Source organism: Lithobates pipiens, unplaced genomic scaffold, assembly GCF_037356315.1.
Source record: "Lithobates pipiens isolate NorthernLeopardFrog02 unplaced genomic scaffold, aLitPip1_a1.2 Scaffold_19, whole genome shotgun sequence".
NCBI lineage: Eukaryota > Metazoa > Chordata > Amphibia > Anura > Ranidae > Lithobates > Lithobates pipiens.
This window is the reverse complement of record NW_027507764.1, coordinates 25922401-25940609: the sequence shown is the minus strand read 5'-3', so window position 1 is coordinate 25940609 and position 18209 is coordinate 25922401. Positions and strand designations below refer to the sequence as shown.

Sequence of the window (18209 nt, the reverse complement as noted above, 5' to 3'; positions counted from 1 at the left end):
TGGTGCGGAGACAACGGACACAACCTGCTGATTAGGAACAGGCTGGAGGCTCCGACTTCAATGAAAAGTCTGCTAACAAGGTCAGGTGTGACACCTGGGGGGAGGTCTTGTCTTATCCCTGTCCAGACCGCCTGCTGCCATTATCCCCGCCCGGACCGGCCGCCACCATTATCCCCGCCCGGACCGGCCGCCACCATTATCCCCGCCCGGACCGCCCGCCGCCATTATCCCCGCCCGGACCGCCCGCCGCCATTATCCCCGCCCGGACCGCCCGCCGCCATTATCCCCGCCCGGACCGCCTGCTGCCATTATCCCCGCCCGGACCGGCCGCCACCATTATCCCCGCCCGGACCGGCCGCCACCATTATCCCCGCCCGGACCGCCCGCCGCCATTATCCCCGCCCGGACCGCCCGCCGCCGTTATCCCCGCCCGGACCACCCGCCGCCGTTATCCCCGTCCGGACCGCCTTCCGCCGTTATCCCCTTCCGGACCGCCCGCCGCCGTTATCCCTGTCCGGACCGCCATAGTTTGTTATAAAATTTTGAAAACAGGTCAATTTTCACCTTCATTGATATGTGCTGATGGGGCTACACTGATGGCCATTGATAAGGCGGCACTAATGGGCTCTGATAGGTGGGACTGATGAGGCAACACTGATAGGTGGAATTGATGGGTGGCACTGAAGAGCACTGATGGGTGGCACTGATGAGCACTGGCAGGTGACACTGATAGGCAGCACTAATGATCACTAATGGGTGGCACTGATGGGCACTGGTAGGTGACACTGATAGGCAGCACTGATCTGTGGCACTGATTATGAACCATTGATGGGTAGCACTGTGGGCACTGGTAGGTGGCACTGATGAGGCAACACTGATAGGTGGAACTGATGAGTGGCACTGATGATCACTGATGGGTGGCACTGGTAGGTGACACTGATAGGCAGCACTGATCTGTGGCACTGATTATGAAACACTGGTGGGCATTGGTGGGTGACACTGTGGGCACTGGTATGTGGCACTGGTGGGTACTGATAGGTGGCACTGGTAGGTGGTACATTGGGCACTGGCAGCTGACACTGGTGGGTACAGAAAATGCAGCCACAGCTTTCTGTGTAAGGGACCGATGTCCCTCTGATAAAAGCTGGTGACCGATTACTGAGCTTCTGTTTTACATCACGTGATCAGCCATCATTGGCTGACAGCTGATCACGTGGTAAGGGGCCGGGATTGACCCTTTACTCTGATCCGTGATCAGCCTGGTCTCATAGACTCGGTGATCACAGAGCGCACCGCGTAAGGTCACGCAGATAGCGCTTGCTCGGGAGGACGTCCATGGACGCTCTCCCAGCAATTAAGATCCGCAATGTAAATGCCTTTCGGCTATAGCGCGGACGGCAAATAGTTAAGGCTCGAGCCTCTTTCTGAGATTCGTTGTTTATAAGTTAACAACAACAGTTTTTTTTTTTTTGCTAGAAAATTACTTAGAACCCCCAAACATTATACTTTTTTTTCCTAACACCCTAGAGAATAAAATGGCGATTGTTGCAATACTTTCTCTCACACCGTATTTGTGCAGTGGTCTTACCCCAATTTCTTTTTTATATTGTGAAAGATAATGTTACGTTGAGTAAATTGATACCCAACATGTCACGCTTCAAAATTGTGCCCGCTCGTGGAATGGCGGCAAACTTTTCCCCTTAAAAAAAAATCTCCACAGGCGACGTTTAAAAATCTCTACAGGTTGCATGTTTTGAGTTACAGAGGAGGTCTAGGGCTAGAATTATTACTCTCGCTCACAGGGATACCTCACATGTGTAGTTTGAACACCGTTCTCATATGTAGGCGCTACTCACGTATGCGTTCGCTTCTGCACGTGAGCTCGGTGGAACGGGGGCGGGGTTAAAAATGTTTTTCTTCTCATTTATGTTGCCTTTTATTTTTACATCTTTATTAAAAACAAAAAAAAGTGGCACTTTTATTCCTATTACAAGGAATGTAAACATCCCTTGTCATAGAATAAAAGCATGACAGGACTTATTAAATATGAGATCTGAGGGCAAAAATACACTTTTTTTGAACCATTGACATCTATACAGTGATCAGTGCTATAAAAATGCACTGATTCATGTGTAAATGTGACTGGCAGGGAAGGAGGAACTCTAGGAACACTAGGGGGCAATCAAGGGTGTTAAGTGTTCCCTGGGATGTGTTTCTAACTGTGAGGGGGGGGGGGCTGACTGGAGGAGGGGAGAGATCACTGTTCTTAATCACTAGGAACAGACGATCTCTCTCTTCCCCTGTCAGAACGGGGATTTGTCTGTTTACATTGACAGATCCTCATTCTGGCTCTCTTTCCTGAGATTGTGGGTGCCTGGCGGACATCGCAGCCGCAGGCCACGTGCATCGGGTGCATCGGGCCTGCTATGGCTCTTAAAGGAGCCAACGTACACCTACAGTGATTTGCGGGAATGAGCCCAACATGTATTCTGTATTCTTTCTTTGGTGACAATATCCCAAATCAGTGTATATTATTTAGTCTGTAGGAAAGTTATAGAGTCCAAAAACTAAGGTATGTATATCTCTGAAAATCGATCAATCCTGATGTACTGACGGCCGATCTCATTTCTTGAGGCCTTAAAATGTCAGGACAGTACAGATACCCGCCAAATGGGCCCTGTATGGAAAGTAGACAGTCCAAGGTGTTTAGTAAGAGGCGTTGCAGGGTTTTTTGAAGTTGTACTTTTTTTGTCACTATATTTTGGGAAAATTCTGAAATAAAAAAATAAAATAAAAAAATGTCACACTTATTTATTTTTTCACATACTGTCACCAGTGCAGTACAGCGTCATCATATAACTGATGTGGCGGTGATCAGGGACACTGACTGGTGGCAGTATAAATAAAGTTATACTTTTTTAACACACTGACCAGAGCAATAACAAGCTACCATAGTAACATTGTACTATTCTAGGGAAGTGATCAGGACTTATTTTTTATACACATTATGTTTGCTTATAGCAGTGCGTTACATTGCTATAAGTTTTCTTGCGATTAGCTATGATTGGTCAAAGCTGACCAATCACAGCTAGCAACACAGTTGTACACATTGGATGGCATGAAAGGAAGCCATCCATTGTGTACAACTGCCATGTGACCTGCTGTGATTCATCATGATGGTCACATGGTACCAGCAACGAGCCGGTACACTGATCAGTCATTGGCCGTGTCCCGTGGACATTGGAGGTGACTTATCTTGCATTTTGGATAGAGTAAGGGAGGGTTGTCAGTTTTATGTCGAGCCACACTATATCCCCGCTGCTTATATATGTGTGTAGCACTGACCCCAGAAGGAGTGGCTGGTTTTCTTGGGCTTACTGTTTACCCCCTGCGCCTTGTAGCTCGTCGTTCTTGTCTAGGGGTTCCCAAGGTTGATGGCCCAATAACTGTAGAGACCGACACCTGAATTCCTTTTGGAATTTTTATTTGCTTAAAATGTTGAACAGAAACACAGTCTCTTAGTTGGGAATAGAGGGTATAGGTGTAGAAGCTCAGGCACTTTGGAACTGCTGACACTCAATAAATGTCTCTCTCTCTAGATGATCCAGGGAGTAGCCACTCACATCTAGAATCTTCAACTGTTGGATAAATCCCGGTTTGAGGATCTAGCAGCCAACAAGTGATTTAGCTTAGCAAAGTCTCTGCCACAGACTTGGTTGTAAAACTTTAGATGAACACAAAAAGTCTCTCACAGGAACCTTGTTGTAACAGAAGGATAGAAATAGGAACCTTCTTGCGGTACCAGTATCTTGCAGCCAGTCCTTACAGCTCAGGTTCCAGGCTCTTACCGAGCAGCCAGCCTCGTGCGTGGCCCTCTTCTGAAGAGTCCTCCCTTGGTTGCATGATGAGTTGCTGGGCCTCTCCAAAAACTGAAACAGCACCGGAACACTTTAGACTCCTCCTTCCAGTTACTGTGCCTCGGACTAGCCAGTTCCGAGGCTCGGAAATGGATGGATCCACCTCCCAGACCATGAGGGCCTCTGGGGGCTGGTCAGGAGGAACAGGACCATGGAGTCATAACATACTTCTGGACCGGAACCCAGAACCACGTGACTTCAGCACCTTAAGTACCCTCTTTCAGAATACACAGCGTCCCCACACCACACCCACCACCACCACCCCAACACCAAAAAAAATAAAAGAAAAAGAATACACAGCGAGACAAGCGCGCCCACTGATTGGCTCAAAGAGCGAGATTGTTACCTAATGCGTCCAAACAGACTGCGTTCCAATACCTGTCAAAGGTGCTAACCCCACCTATGACCAGGCAGAACATTAGTACAGCCCAGCCAAACTGATGCCAAAACCACAATTTAGCACAATTAACGCCAAGACTCAACTATAGTCTTGGAAAAAAATAGATTTACAGACATAGCGCGTACTCTTCCGGAGTACCGACTCTACATGTGCGATTGCTGGTTACTAAACAACCAGTCTCGCTGATCATACCCAAAACACTACCAAATAGGTTCACACAAAAGAGTTATGCTAGTGGGGGGCGTGGCGACTGAGCCCGAAGATGGCGGCATAGCCTGAGAGCTCCACCGCACAGCCAGGGGAACTACGGACATAGGAGCCGAACGTGACCCGACACACCACCATCCACTCCAGAGGCACTCAGAGAAGCCCCAGGGATGCCACGGAGAAGGAAGGAGCCGCCGCCACAGCTCCGAAAACTCCCGGGATACTTTACACAGGGGCAGCAGCATCCACAAGATGGCAGAGGAGCCCGCTCGCATGAGTGGAACAGACAGCCCGCAGCGCGAGTCCCTTCACATGACATGAGACACAGCACAGGACTAAAACTTCAAGGGACGAGGGAATTTACACTGGGATAGTTGGCAAGTATGAGGCAGCTGCTTTGGGCCCCACAACAATGACAGGGCCCTGGACATATGTTGCAAATAGCAGCGGTGCGATCTGATGCACTCGTCTCAAAAAAGGCCCACACCAAAGAACTTTTGGAATAAAGCGCAGAGGCAGCGCCCTGCACATGCGGAGCTCTGCGGTGTGATTCAGTGTGCTGCCCTTAAGCTGGCCCCTGGAGGGCATCCTGCCTCATTGGAGATGTGCCTCCTCCTCTTCCTCTCTCCTATCAGGCACCCACGTGGAGTCAGTGACCTCATCATCCCCTCCCTCTTCATCACTGGTGCAAATCTGGCAGTATGCTGCAGCTGGGGGGAACATGACTGCCAGATTGCTGTCCTTCTTGGACATCCCCTCTCTCTGGGCTTTCGTTACTGCCTTCCTCTAGCTGGGTATCATCATCAGAGCCTTCAAAACACTGGGCATTCTCAAGGAGCATGTACCCAACACTGTGCTCAAACAGTTCGGGTACTCCTCAGGAGGTCATGGTGGGGCTAGGGAAGGAGTGACTGATGCCATTGAGCCGAGGGAAGAGGCCGCGTTGGCAGCTGCTTTGCCAGTACCCTGAGCCTGGGTGAGAGAGGATGAGGAGGATGAAGACGGCTTGGTCATCCACTCTGCCAAGTTTTCGGCATGTTGCGGCTCAACACGATCAGCTGCCGGAAATAAGGACAAGCATGTCCCATGGCAACCTGCTGATGAGGATGCTCTGTGTCCACGACCAGCACTGTTGCCTCAAGACACAGAGCCTGCTTGCCCTCTTTTATTGGCTCATGACTGTCGGCCTCTCCTTGTTGGCATTCCAGACATACTACTGGCCTGCAGGGAGATGTAGCTGCACAAAGCTGGGACGTATATACTGATTATACTGCAGCTAGCAGAATCAACTGCCTGCCTGTAATATTATTACTATAAGAACACCAGCAATTGGGGTAGCTTTAGGTGCACACTGTGCAGATGACACAATGCACCGACTGTAATTACTGCAGCTGCTTGCCTGTGGTATAGGATCTGAAGAACACCAGCAATTGGGGTAGCTTTAAGTGCACACTGTGCAGATGACACAGTACACCGACTGCAATTGCTACAGCTGCCTGCGGATAGGATTAGCAGAACACCAGCAATTGGGGAAGCTTTAGCTGTACACTGTGCAGGTGACACAATACACTGACTGTAATTGCTACAGCTGCCTGAGGTATAGGACCAGCATAACACCAGCAATTGGGGTAGCTTTAGCTGTACACTGTCACGTGGCACAATACACTGACTGTAATTGCTACAGCTGTCTGAGGTATAGGACCAGCAGAACACCAGCAATTGGGGTAGCTTTAGGTGTACACTGTGCAGGTGGCACAATACACCGACTGTAATTGCAACAGCTTCAAATGAAAATTTTCTCTCCGTCTATCTCTCTCTCCGCTGACGCAACACACTACGCAAGGCCGCCATGCAAGCGGCCTTATATAGTGTGAGGAGTGTACTAAACCCCCTGAGCCATAATTAGCCAAAGCCACTCTGGCTTTGGCCAATTACAGCTTGCTGTTCAGACGGCACTGTGATTGGTCAAGTATGCGGGTCATAGTGCATGCTTGGCCAATAATCAGCCAGCAATGCACTACGATGCCTCAGTGAATTATGGGCCTTAATGCACCACTCGAATTTGGAGCGAACAGCCCATAATGTTTGTAATTCGCCGAACAGGCGAACAGCCGATGTTTGAGTCGAACATGGGTTTGACTCGAACACGAAGATCATCCTTACTCCTCACTAAGAGACTACTTTGTTCTATAGTGATGTAACAGCCGGTGGAAGGAACCACTTCACCCAGCAGGGGACAAGGTTTCCAACAAACCCAAAGTGTCAATACTGGCAGGGTCCTTAGTGCTTCAAGAGAGCAAAAATTAGACTCACCATCTACCGGACTGGTAATTATTAAAAGTTTAATTATAACAATGTTCATTCTGAATAAGCTAACAAAATACTAAAATTAACAATAATAGAGATAAAGATATAACTACTGGTAACCCAATGTTCCTCCATAAATATTAGTGGATAACTATTTTTGTATTCAGGTCAGGTCTGAACAGAATTATGTAACATTTGTAGAAAAATATACAGCCAAGAAGTCCAGTACTTGATGCCATTATAGCAAACACCTCCACAGCCACCATGTATTTCCCTCTGGTGCTCAGATAGGCCGGGATCATCGCAATCCAGACACTGCAGAACACCAGCATGCTGAAGGTGATGTACTTGGCCTCATTGAAACTGCCCGGTAATGTCCTGGCTAAAAAAGCTATAATGAAACTCACAGCTGCCAGAAGCCCCATATATCCCAGGACAGAGTAGAAGCCGATAACTGAACCCTCATTACACTGAATGATGATCTTCCCCTGATAAGAGTGAGTGTTCTGATCCTGGAAGGGGGGAGAAATAGATAACCAGGAGACACAGATTATTACTTGAACCAGTGAGAAGACACAAATGATACAATTGGGCAGTTTGCCTCCCATCCATTTCCTCCAGGGACTCCCAGGTTTGGTGGCTTTAAAAGCAATACACACCATGATACTTTTGGCAAGTAGAGAAGAGACAGCAACTGAGAAGATGACTCCAAAAGAGGTTACACGGAGCATGCAGGTCACATCTACCGGACGGCCAAGGAACAAGAAGACGCAGAGGAAGCTCAACATGATGGAGACCAGGAGAAGATAGCTCAGGTTCCGGTTATTGGCTTTAACAATTGGGGTGTCCTGGTAATGTATAAATAACCCCAATATTAAACCAGTCAGAAGACAACAGAGGATGGAGACAGCTGAAAATGCTGCAACAATTGTATCATCCGTGTAGGAGAGAAATTCCACCAATTTTGGAACACACCTATCCTTCTTCTCATTTGGCCATTCTTCATCAGGACATTTCACGCAGTTTTCACTGTCTGCAGGAAGAAGAATACAAACACAATAAGCATCGGGGTCAGAGCTTCTGAGGAAATTAATTGTTTGTGTTGTGTCTAGTGCAGCGCTTTTAAATATAAAAGGAGATAGTAGTTTCAATACCATAAAATACAAGAGCGTTATGAGGGACCTACTGATAAGAGCTTAAAATCTAATAATTTGGGAAAAGTGGAACAAAATGTAATAACTGTGAGGGAGGAACTGATGGAAGAATTAAAAGTTCAGTTGTTAGGTGGAGGTGGGATCGACTTCCCTGAAGAGGTGAGTTTTCAGACATCACCCAAAGGTGGCTAGAGTAGGAGATAGTCAGACAGATGGTGATAGAGAGTTCTAGAGTATGGGAGAGGCTCTGGAGAAGTCCTGGAGACAAGCATGGGAGCAGGAGGTCTTGGGAGCAGAAGAAATGACAATTTTGGTAAGACAATATTGGTGATGTAGCTCAGGGCAGAGTTGTGGATGGCTTTATATGTTGTTGGCATTTTTTTGTTGACATGCATTTTATTTGCTGGGTGATCAGAAGCCAATGGAGGGATTGAAATATGCATGCATCATATATACAATACTAGGAGGAAAACAGCTGGAGGAATCAATGGTGGAGAAGGATCTGAGTGTTCTGGTGGATCATAGATTTAATAACAACATGCAAAGTCAAGATGTCGTTTTTAAAACTAGTAAAATACAAGGGCAACCAAACTGAGTCATGGAGGAGCTCAGCTATGAGGAAAGATTAGCTGAACCAAGTTTATTCTCTATTGAGAAGAAGAGATTAACCACTTCCTACCCAGTCTATTGTCCAATATTGGCTGGGTGGGACTTTCATCATTCCAGGTGGATGGCATATGACTTCCAGGTGACTGCATGAAATGCAGCCTGACCAGAGTGTCCATGAAATGCAGCCTGACCAAAGTGTCCATGAAATGCAGCCTGACCAGAGTGTCCATGAAATGCAGCCTGACCATAGTGCCCATGAAATGCAGCCTGACCAGAGTGCCCATGAAATGCAGCCTGACCAGAGGACCATGAAATGCAGCCTGACCAGAGTGCCCATGAAATGCAGCCTGACCAGAGTGCCCATGAAATGCAGCCTGACCAGAGTGTCCATGAAATGCAGCCTGACCATAGTGCCCATGAAATGCAGCCTGACCAGAGTGCCCATGAAATGCAGCCTGACCAGAGTGCCCATGAAATGCAGCCTGACCATAGTGCCCATGAAATGCAGCCTGACCAGAGCAGCCTGACCAGAGTGTCAATGAAATGCAGCCTGACCAAAGTGTCCATGAAATGCAGCCTGACCAGAGTGTCCATGAAATGCAGCCTGACCAGAGTGTCCATGAAATGCAGCCTGACCAGAGTGCCCGTGAAATGTAGCCTGACCATAGTGCCCGTGAAATGCAGCCTGACCATAGTGCCCATGAAATGCAGCCTGACCAGAGTGTCCATGAAATGCAGCCTGACCAGAGTGTCCATGAAATGCAGCCTGACCATAGTGCCCATGAAATGCAGCCTGACCAGAGTGCCCATGAAATGCAGCCTGACCATAGTGCCCATGAAATGCAGCCTGACCAGAGTGCCCATGAAATGCAGCCTGACCACAGTGCCCATGAAATGCAGCCTGACCATAGTGCCCATGAAATGCAGCCTGACCATAGTGCCCATGAAATGCAGCCTGACCATAGTGCCCGTGAAATGCAGCCTGACCAGAGTGTCCATGAAATGCAGCCTGACTAGAGTGCCCATGAAATGCAGCCTGACCAGAGTGTCTATGAAATGCAGCCTGACCATAGTGCCTGTGAAATGCAGCCTGACCAGAGGACCATGAAATACAGCCTTGCCAAAGTGCCAGCCTTACCAGAGTGCCCATGATATTCAGCATTAGCAGAGTGCCCATCAAATGCAGCCTTACCAAAGTTAGTGCCCATGAAATGTAGCCTGATTACAGTGGTGATCTCCTGCTCTGCCACGGAGCTTAGATTTGAATATCCCTGCGGCCACTGTAACAAAATCCCACCTAGACCCGGCTCCTATGATATGCGTCACACTGATTCACTGTCCCGGGATTGGATCAGTGTTCCATCTATCACAGGAGCCGGGTCTAGGAGGCGGGACTTTGTGAACACTCAGTCACACAGTGGTAGATTGCTGCTGCTGTGTGTGTATGACACTGACTGACGTGTATGAGAAGGAGGGAGGGGAGGACTCTGGCACTTGAGCTTCGTTGCCCTCCCTCTGCCTCAGCCTGTGGCACTGGGACTGGCCCTGTATCTGATCCCTGAATCTGAGGGGGCACTTTCCCCCCTTGCCCCCCTAGCGGATGCCCTTGGGTGTCTGTGGGGAGGTGCAGCATGGTGCAGCGGCAGTAAACACTGCCCTGTTGCAGGAAACAAAAATTGTATTAAAGTTAAATGCTTCCTATCACAGTGTAACTTCCTAGACCCAATTGGAGGTACAGCCAGACAGATACACAGACAGTCTGCAGGACCGTGGCATTACACCCATGATCTACTGATCTTGGGTTCAATGCTTTACAGATCCATTACAAAAAAATATGAATGCATATTTTTTACATGCAAAAAATGTGCATTTATTTGTTTTGTAAAGGTTAACTTATCTTTTAATTATACCGTGCAAAATTACCTATTGATGATGTCAGAAAAAAATGAGTATAAAGGAGGAATTCAGTAGTTTTGTAGTAGTAATTGAAGTAGCAGCAGTTGTAGTAGTAGTAGTAGTAGTAGTAGTAGCAAAAGCAAAATATAACTGGGCAGGGCCAATATTGTTTCTTTTGATTTCAGACTACAAACTTCTGAGTGTTGTCAGCCATCAACAGGACTTAGGAGCTAAATACATTTCTGGCAGGATCAACAGGTGTCTTTCTGAACTTGCAGGGTCGTTAAAGTGATAAAACATGGGGATCTGCACACATTATAGATATATTTTTTCCTGACACACACATTACTACAGCGGTAACTTCTGACCAGTCCAACAATAATTTACTAACAAATACAAATTCTACCGGAAATGTTGGAGATCTCTCCTTCTGGACACGGGACACACTCATAGCAGCATTTATGAATTGAAGATCCAAACTTTTTTCTGCTGCCAGGTAGACAGGGAACTGAGCACCGAGATACCGGAACCTGAAAGCAGATATTATTATTATTTCAATGTCCACATACAAGGCTATACAATCTAATGTCCCGTACACATGGTCAAACTTTCCAACAGAAAATGTGCGATAGGAACTTGTAAATTTCCGACCGTGTGTCGGACATTTTCCATCTGAATTTCCGTCACACAAAGAGCTGGTTCTCAAATGTTCGACAACAGAATCCGTTGTCGTAAATTCCGACCGTGTGTACACAATTCCGACGCAGAAAGTGCCGTGCATGCTCCGAATAAAGCAGAAGAGCAGCACTGGCTATTGAACTTAATTTTTCTCTGCTCGTTGTATGCGTTGTAAGTCACCGCGTTCTTGACGTTCGGAATTCCCGAGCAACTTTATGTGACCGTGTGTATGCAAGACAAGTTTGAGCCAACATCCGTCAGAAAAAAAAACATGGATTTTGTTGTCGGAATGTGCGATCGTGTGTACGCGGCATAATAAGTGTTACAAATAGGAATGAGGTTTGGGGTTTCCTCTCCCATGGGTTCAAGGTGAATTCTGCAGGTCCATTCAGAGGGCAGTATTTTGAGGTTTTCATTCATTTGGGGTGTTTATTGATTTCCATTATATGTTGATATGGCCTCTGTTTAAGGTTACACTTTTTCAGTACCAGCCCTCCCTTGAAAAATTTTGGTTTCAGGGGTAGTGCTTTGGTGTTTTCAGAAATTATTTTCTTATTTTCGTGTAGCACTACCCCGCATGAGCCGTCACAATATTTGGGTTCACTACCGATGATGACACCACCAAAGTAACTCGGCTAGGTAGTTTCCTGGCTGTCACACAAAGAAAAATACGCACACACTTGAAAAATAAAGGATTAGGTTGTACAAAGATCAAAGAATAGCATGGCAGGCAAAGAACACAGTTAACCAAAACTATCAAGAAACGAGGTAGTACAGCAAAGAAACAATGCGACACAGTACAGTACCCATTTAGGACATGTCCACCCGCCCTTCAGGACTGAAGGTATAAACGATAGCTCTCAGATCAAGGGATTTTCCCCAAGTGAGCAAAGAGGACTGACAAAACACAAGGCTATCTCACTTGTAAATCCTCAGTCAGAAGGAACTAAGTTTAAGCTTCAGAAAGTTTGTCAGAGTTTACACCCACAACTATGTATTGGGTTCTTCTGCCGGCTTAGTTGGGACCCATACATTGGCGCCAAGTGAAGGATGAAATCCCTTTTAAGATGTGAAGAAATCATAATAATCACTCTGAGCTGTATAGTAATTAGCAGAGTTTTTTTTAATATGTGAAATAGGTGAGAAAGGTCATTTTAAGAATATTGATTTGTAACAAAAGAAAAAGGAGCGTTGTAAGATGTATGTCCATTTAAATAGAGAAGTTGAACGTGAGCGGCTAATTCTTTCCTTAGATGGCTTTAACTTGTGTTAAAATAAATACAGAGTTCTGCCTAGCAGGGGATGGAAGGATTAATTCAGTCAGATAACCTGCAGGCAGTATTTGTAGAAGCTGGCTGTAGCAGTAGATGGGTTATGAAACCCGTATTGATTGAGGCATGTACTATACAGTGTCCTTAACTTGAGCTGGCTTAAACAGCAAATTCACTTGCAACAAGAGTAGTGTAAATGGTTTAGGAACCCTCTCAATTAGTTCCTATGCCAGTGGCTCTCAACTCCTGTCCTCAGGTCCCACTAACAGGCCAGGTTTGCAAGATAACTCAAATACAACAAAGGTGATATCATTTGCAGTTCAGTAATTGCAGTATTCTAGTCTGCATCTGCCCAAGGTAATACTTAAAATCTGGCCTATTAGTGGGTCAATTAGGGGAGTTGAGAACCTACAAATGTAATTTGTGTAATCTGTGCTGCTTTCACTAACAGAAATGGCTGTATTTTCTCCCTGCTATTCAGGGAAAAGAAACAGCCAGATTACTGATCTATGTGAAGAGACCTGTGTGTTTGTGAACAAAGGACTCTCTGCTGTGATTGGCTACAGCCGATCAGCAGGTCTCCACCATAAATCATTTGCCAGTAACAGTGCAGATCAGAAGGGGGTGTGCTTGTATGGCCCATCTGCAGTAAATGTTCTGTGGACAGGTGGGAACCAGTTAAATTAAACTAAATCAAAAATATTCTCCCCATATCTGAGTCTCTCTGAACATACTACCCATATATCTGGGAACCGGTAGCAATTTAATATTAAGGGATAGGGAAATCTTTTCCATTTAAGGCTAGGTTAACGAATTTGTACAGGCGTGGCAGCCCATTAATCCCCTCATTGGACACAAAGCAAGGGTCGAATGAGAGGCTTACCCCAGTGGGGGTTCTTCTGGGCTACGCTAGACACGTTGAATACGGTCCCTGCCTTACACATGGGGGATACCTTTCCTGGAACAGCTGACTGATCTGTAATAAACTCTTTGGATGTTGCTGTACATCACCAGGATTATTTGTGCAATTAGGAGCCCTTGATCCCTGCACCTGTCCAGCATATCACCGCTGCCCCACTCCCAGTAACGTTATGGGGTCCTGACATGCAAAAAGCACAGACTCCATGCATGCTTCCTCTTCCATACCTATTGTACAGGACACCAAGTTTGGGTCCTGGATGGGTGCTATATAGCACCGATATTTGGGTTATGGTCCCTTTAAGGGAAGCGTGGGAGCATTGAGGGGGTCACCCAGGATGGGTGAGGAGTTCCAGGAATAGCCTTAATCAGGAGAGAACTGACTTGCAGTTCTTTCTGTGTTAATAGAGAGGTATTTGGGACCCGGAATTTAATTTGAGATCCTGGCCCGCCTGGGAGTCACCATAGCCATTCGGGCTCAGAGGGTGCACCGCTGGAGGTACAAACCGGACCAACCACCCAGGTCCCAAATGCATGAACTGGTAAAGCTGGTTAAAAAATGGCTGCAACCAGAAAAGTTAGCAGGCCCGCAAATGGTGGAACAAGTGGTGATAGACTGGTACCTGTGGTCCCTGCCAGATGACCGATGACCTACAGTGCTGGGTAAGTCATCGAGACCCTGTTACTACTGACCAGCTGGTAGAGTTGGTCGAAAGATATACCATGGTGGAGGACCTACTTGGACCTGCCAAGCATCGGGAACCCACATCAAGGTAACCTGGCCAGCCACGGCACCTAGGAGAGAAGCCCTGCCAGGCGTTGGAACCCGCAGACCTGCATCATCTTCCACAGAAACAAGGAGGTTGGTCCCTTTCCCAAGGATGGGGGACATACAGTGTTGGCAATGTCAGTCCTGGGGGCAAACCCTGACAAAATGCCCACTTCAGGAGGAGCCTTGTTCTATGTTTGGCCTGGCTACAGGATGGTTTGAGTGTGAAGTGTGGGTAAACCACCTTCCTGCCAAGGCTCTACTGGACTCCAGTAGCATGGTGACACTAGTATATGCCAGGGTGATCGGGAGACTCGGCCCAGTAAGTAAGTCTCTATGTGTCATGGATCTGCCACATTAAACACTAAAGGTGAAAAATGAGAGTTTGAACGAAGCAGCATCCAATTCCTGGGACTGATAATCTCACCTGAAGGCATTAAGATGGACTCTGAAAAAGTCTCTGCTATCTTAGACTGGCCTGCACCTACCGACAAGAAGGGGGTGCAGCGCTTCGTAGGATTTGCCAACTTTTACAGGAGGTTCATTAGGGGCTTCTCCGCTATCATAACCCCTATCACACAGCTGACTAAACAGAACCTCCGCTTCCATTGGACACCCGAGGCACAAGCCGCATTTGATACCTTGAAGGGACTGTTTACTTCAGCACCTGTTCTTGGTCACCCAGACCCGTCTCTGCCTTATACACTAGAAGTAGACGCATCTGAAGTCGCTATTGGAGCAGTCATCTCCCAACGCCAAGGCCCTAAGGATCTTATGCATCCAGTAGCCTTTTTCTCCCACAGGCTGTCTCCAGCAGAGAGAAACAATGACGTTGGGGACCGAGAATTGCTGGCCAGAAAGGCGGCTTTAGAAGAATGGAGGTACCTCCTGGAGGGAGAAGCGCATCCCATATTGATCTATACTGACCACAAAAATCTTGAGTACCTGAGGACTGCTAAACGCCTAAACGCCTAAAACTACGTCAAGCACGTTGGGCCCTGTTCTTTTCTCGATTTGTTTTCCACATTACCTACCGGCCGGGCTCGAAGAATGTCAAACCAGATGCATCTCGTATGTTTGATGACTCCAAGGAACCACCAGTGGCAGATACCATCTTGTCTGAAAATAACTTCCTTCTTTTACAGGGCAACCTTCTCAACCGAATGAAGCAGGCTTCGACAGATGTTCCTAGCCCTCCAGGGGTAACGCTGACACTCCAGGAAGCATTACCGTTTAACGGAAGCAAGGTATTTGTGCCTGAATGTCTAAGTATAACCATTTTGGGTCTGTGTCATGATCATCCCCTAGCAGGTCATTTCGGGTGCACAAGACGCTTGATCTCCTGAAACGTACGTTCTGGTTGCCAGACCTGGAAGAAACCTGGAAGAGATACGTAAATTCCTGTGCAATCTGCAACCGGAGCAAGGGTACAAAGAACCGAGCCTGGGGTCTACTTCGGCCACTGCCAGTCCCTGACAGACCATGGAGAATGATAGCCATGGATTTCATTGTGGAACTTCCCCCATCGGAAGGATGCACAGCCATCTTTGTGGTAGTGGACCGATTGTCCAAAATGGCCCATTTCTTGCCTCTGAAGAGTACTCCCTCTGCCATGGAGATGGCTAAAGTATTTATCAGAGAGATTGTTAGGCTTCATGGAGTCCCTATGAACATTGTCTCTGATCTGGGGGTTCAGTTCACTTCCCGATTTTGGAAAACTCTGTGTGAAGCCCTTAAAATTTAAAGATCTTTGTCCTCCGCCTACCATTCCCAGACCAATGGACAGACAGAGAGGACCAATCAGACGTTGGAGCAGTATTTATGATGCTTCCCCACTTTTGTCCAGGATGACTGGGTATCGCTGCTACCACTGGCAGAGTTCGCCTACAATAATGCCACTCACTCAGCCACAGGTCAGTCACCCTTCTTTTAAAATTATGGTTTTCACCCATCCTTCTTGCCTGACTTTATTCCAGAGACCACAGTTCCTGCTGTCCAAGACACAGTGGATGTCCTCAACCGCAACAATAAGTTACTTCAAGAAGTGGTTACCAAGGCACAAGCAACAAGCAAGAGGGCTTTTGACAAGAAAAGAAGGGGTGAACTGATTCTCCACCCAGGAGACCAGGTATGGCTGTCTACTATGAATCTCAGGTTGGCATGTCCCTCAAAGAAACTGGCACCTAAATTTGTGGGACCATTCCCAGTCAAGAAGAAACTCAATGAGGTTGCTTATGAATTATCTTTACCTGATTCACTTAAGATACATCCTGTCTTCCATGTTTCTCTCTTGAAGGAAGAAGGAATATGGTACAGTACCTAGTTAAGTGGAAAGGTTATGGCCCAGAGGATAACTCTTGGGAGGCTGAAGAGGATGTGCATGCCAGAGACTTGGCTAATGCCTTTTTTCGCAGTCATCCACAGAAGAGAGACCTGTTGGGCACCCGGAGATTGCCCGTAAGAGGGGGGCAATGTCATGTTGTAATGTAATTTCAAGACCAAAGACGAACCAGGACAGAGTCTGAGGGGTCTGGGCCTGAACCCCCCCACAACACTCCTCTAATGTGGAGATGCCTGTCGTTGATAATGACGTTGCAGATAATGTTAATTTGGGTGATAATGTTCCTGTGTCAGGTCTCAAAACCAAGTTGACTTCTGAGGGGGGGTATTCTGACTGATTGTTGTGAAGCGACTATCCCTTGTGAGACCTCAATGTCTGGCCTGTATAAGATATAATCACTGAGGACAATCCTCATCAGATAGTTTGAACTCACGAAATACTGATTCCATCCACAAGATGTTTTTATTCTGAACATCACGTTACAGCAGATGATAGGATACAAACAGGTGAATAGGTTGTAGTAGTTAGTAGTATTATGAGTATTTATGAGGTCAAAAGATATTATTTGTAGCTTACAATGCAGAATACATGTGCCCTACTACATGTGGCTTGTAGCTGCATCCATGACACAGGAAGTACAATCACAAGAAGAAGGGTGGATCAATACATACAAAGGAAGTGTGTCATAACATAAGGGAAAAAAAACATAAGAAACAAGTGTATTACCGCAAAAGGTCACTAGATGGCAGCATGTGAACTAAATATAAATGTCCATAGAAAATGGTTAGCAAAACAGTCTATATAAATTCTATGCCCCGTTGGGGCAGCAAAGGGGGGGAGTCTCCCCATTATAGGTATTGCTGAGGGATAATAACGAGGAACTCTCCTTGTTGCAGTTCCCGTTTGAGGAGGGTGAAGGGGAAACATCCTCAAGGCCAGTGCACCCAGACCTAGATGTATCCAGGGGTGCGTCTGGCACCGCCCAGTTACAGGATCCTACCTCGGTGAATGCTCGAGAGCAGGTTTCTGTTATTGATGGGGTTCCACAAATACCAGGTGCAGATCAGAGGTTTCATCATTTTGCATTGAAGGGGGACTTGGTTTATCAAGTGGCTGAAAGCCGAGGGGAACCACAGAGCAGTTGCTGGTTCTTCATCCATATAGGCAGATGCTCCTCAATCTGGGAGGACACCTAGGGGTGGAAAAAAACAGAGGCCAGGATAACCATCCGGTTTTACTGGCCAGGGGTGAAGGCCATGGTTAAAAGATATTGTGCATCTTGTCCCACTTGCCAGTTAACTGCCCCAGTGTTCCACTACAGAAACCCCCTGGTACCCTTGCCAATTATTTAAGTTCCATTTGAGCGGATAAGTATGGATCTCTTAGGACTCCTGGTAAAGTAAGCAAGGGGGCACCAATATATTTTAGTTATCATAGACTACGCAACTAGGTATCCAGAAGCAGTCCCTTTAAGAAAAACTTCCTCTAAGGCCATTTCCCAGGAGTTACTTCAAGTGTTTTCACAAAATGGGTTCCCCAAGGAGATACTAATGGTCCAGGGCACCCCTTTCATGTTGAAGGTGATGGCAGACTTGTGCAGACTGTTTCAGATGACGTGAGTGAGTCCTCACCGCACAAAACTGTGATAGAACATATCTCCCAAATGCGAGAGAGGGTGGCTAAGGTGATGCCGTTAGTGAGGGAGCATCTGCAGAAGGCCCAGGATGCCCAAAGAAGGTTGT

At 46.9% G+C, this 18209-nt stretch overlaps 1 protein-coding gene across 1 annotated transcript in view; it reads right to left on the bottom strand.

The window, feature by feature from the left end:
* Positions 1-6740: 6740 nt before the first annotated feature.
* The window catches only part of LOC143995848 (vomeronasal type-2 receptor 26-like), a 49795-nt gene continuing 38326 nt past the window's right edge, over positions 6741-18209 (bottom strand). Inside the window, exons 3-4 of the mRNA XM_077490566.1 lie at positions 10897-11020; positions 6741-7864 (exon numbers count right to left, since the gene is read on the bottom strand). Of these exons, the coding sequence (XP_077346692.1) occupies positions 6972-7864; positions 10897-11020 (1017 nt within the window). The 3' untranslated portion in view covers positions 6741-6971. The remainder of the gene's footprint in view (positions 7865-10896; positions 11021-18209) is intronic.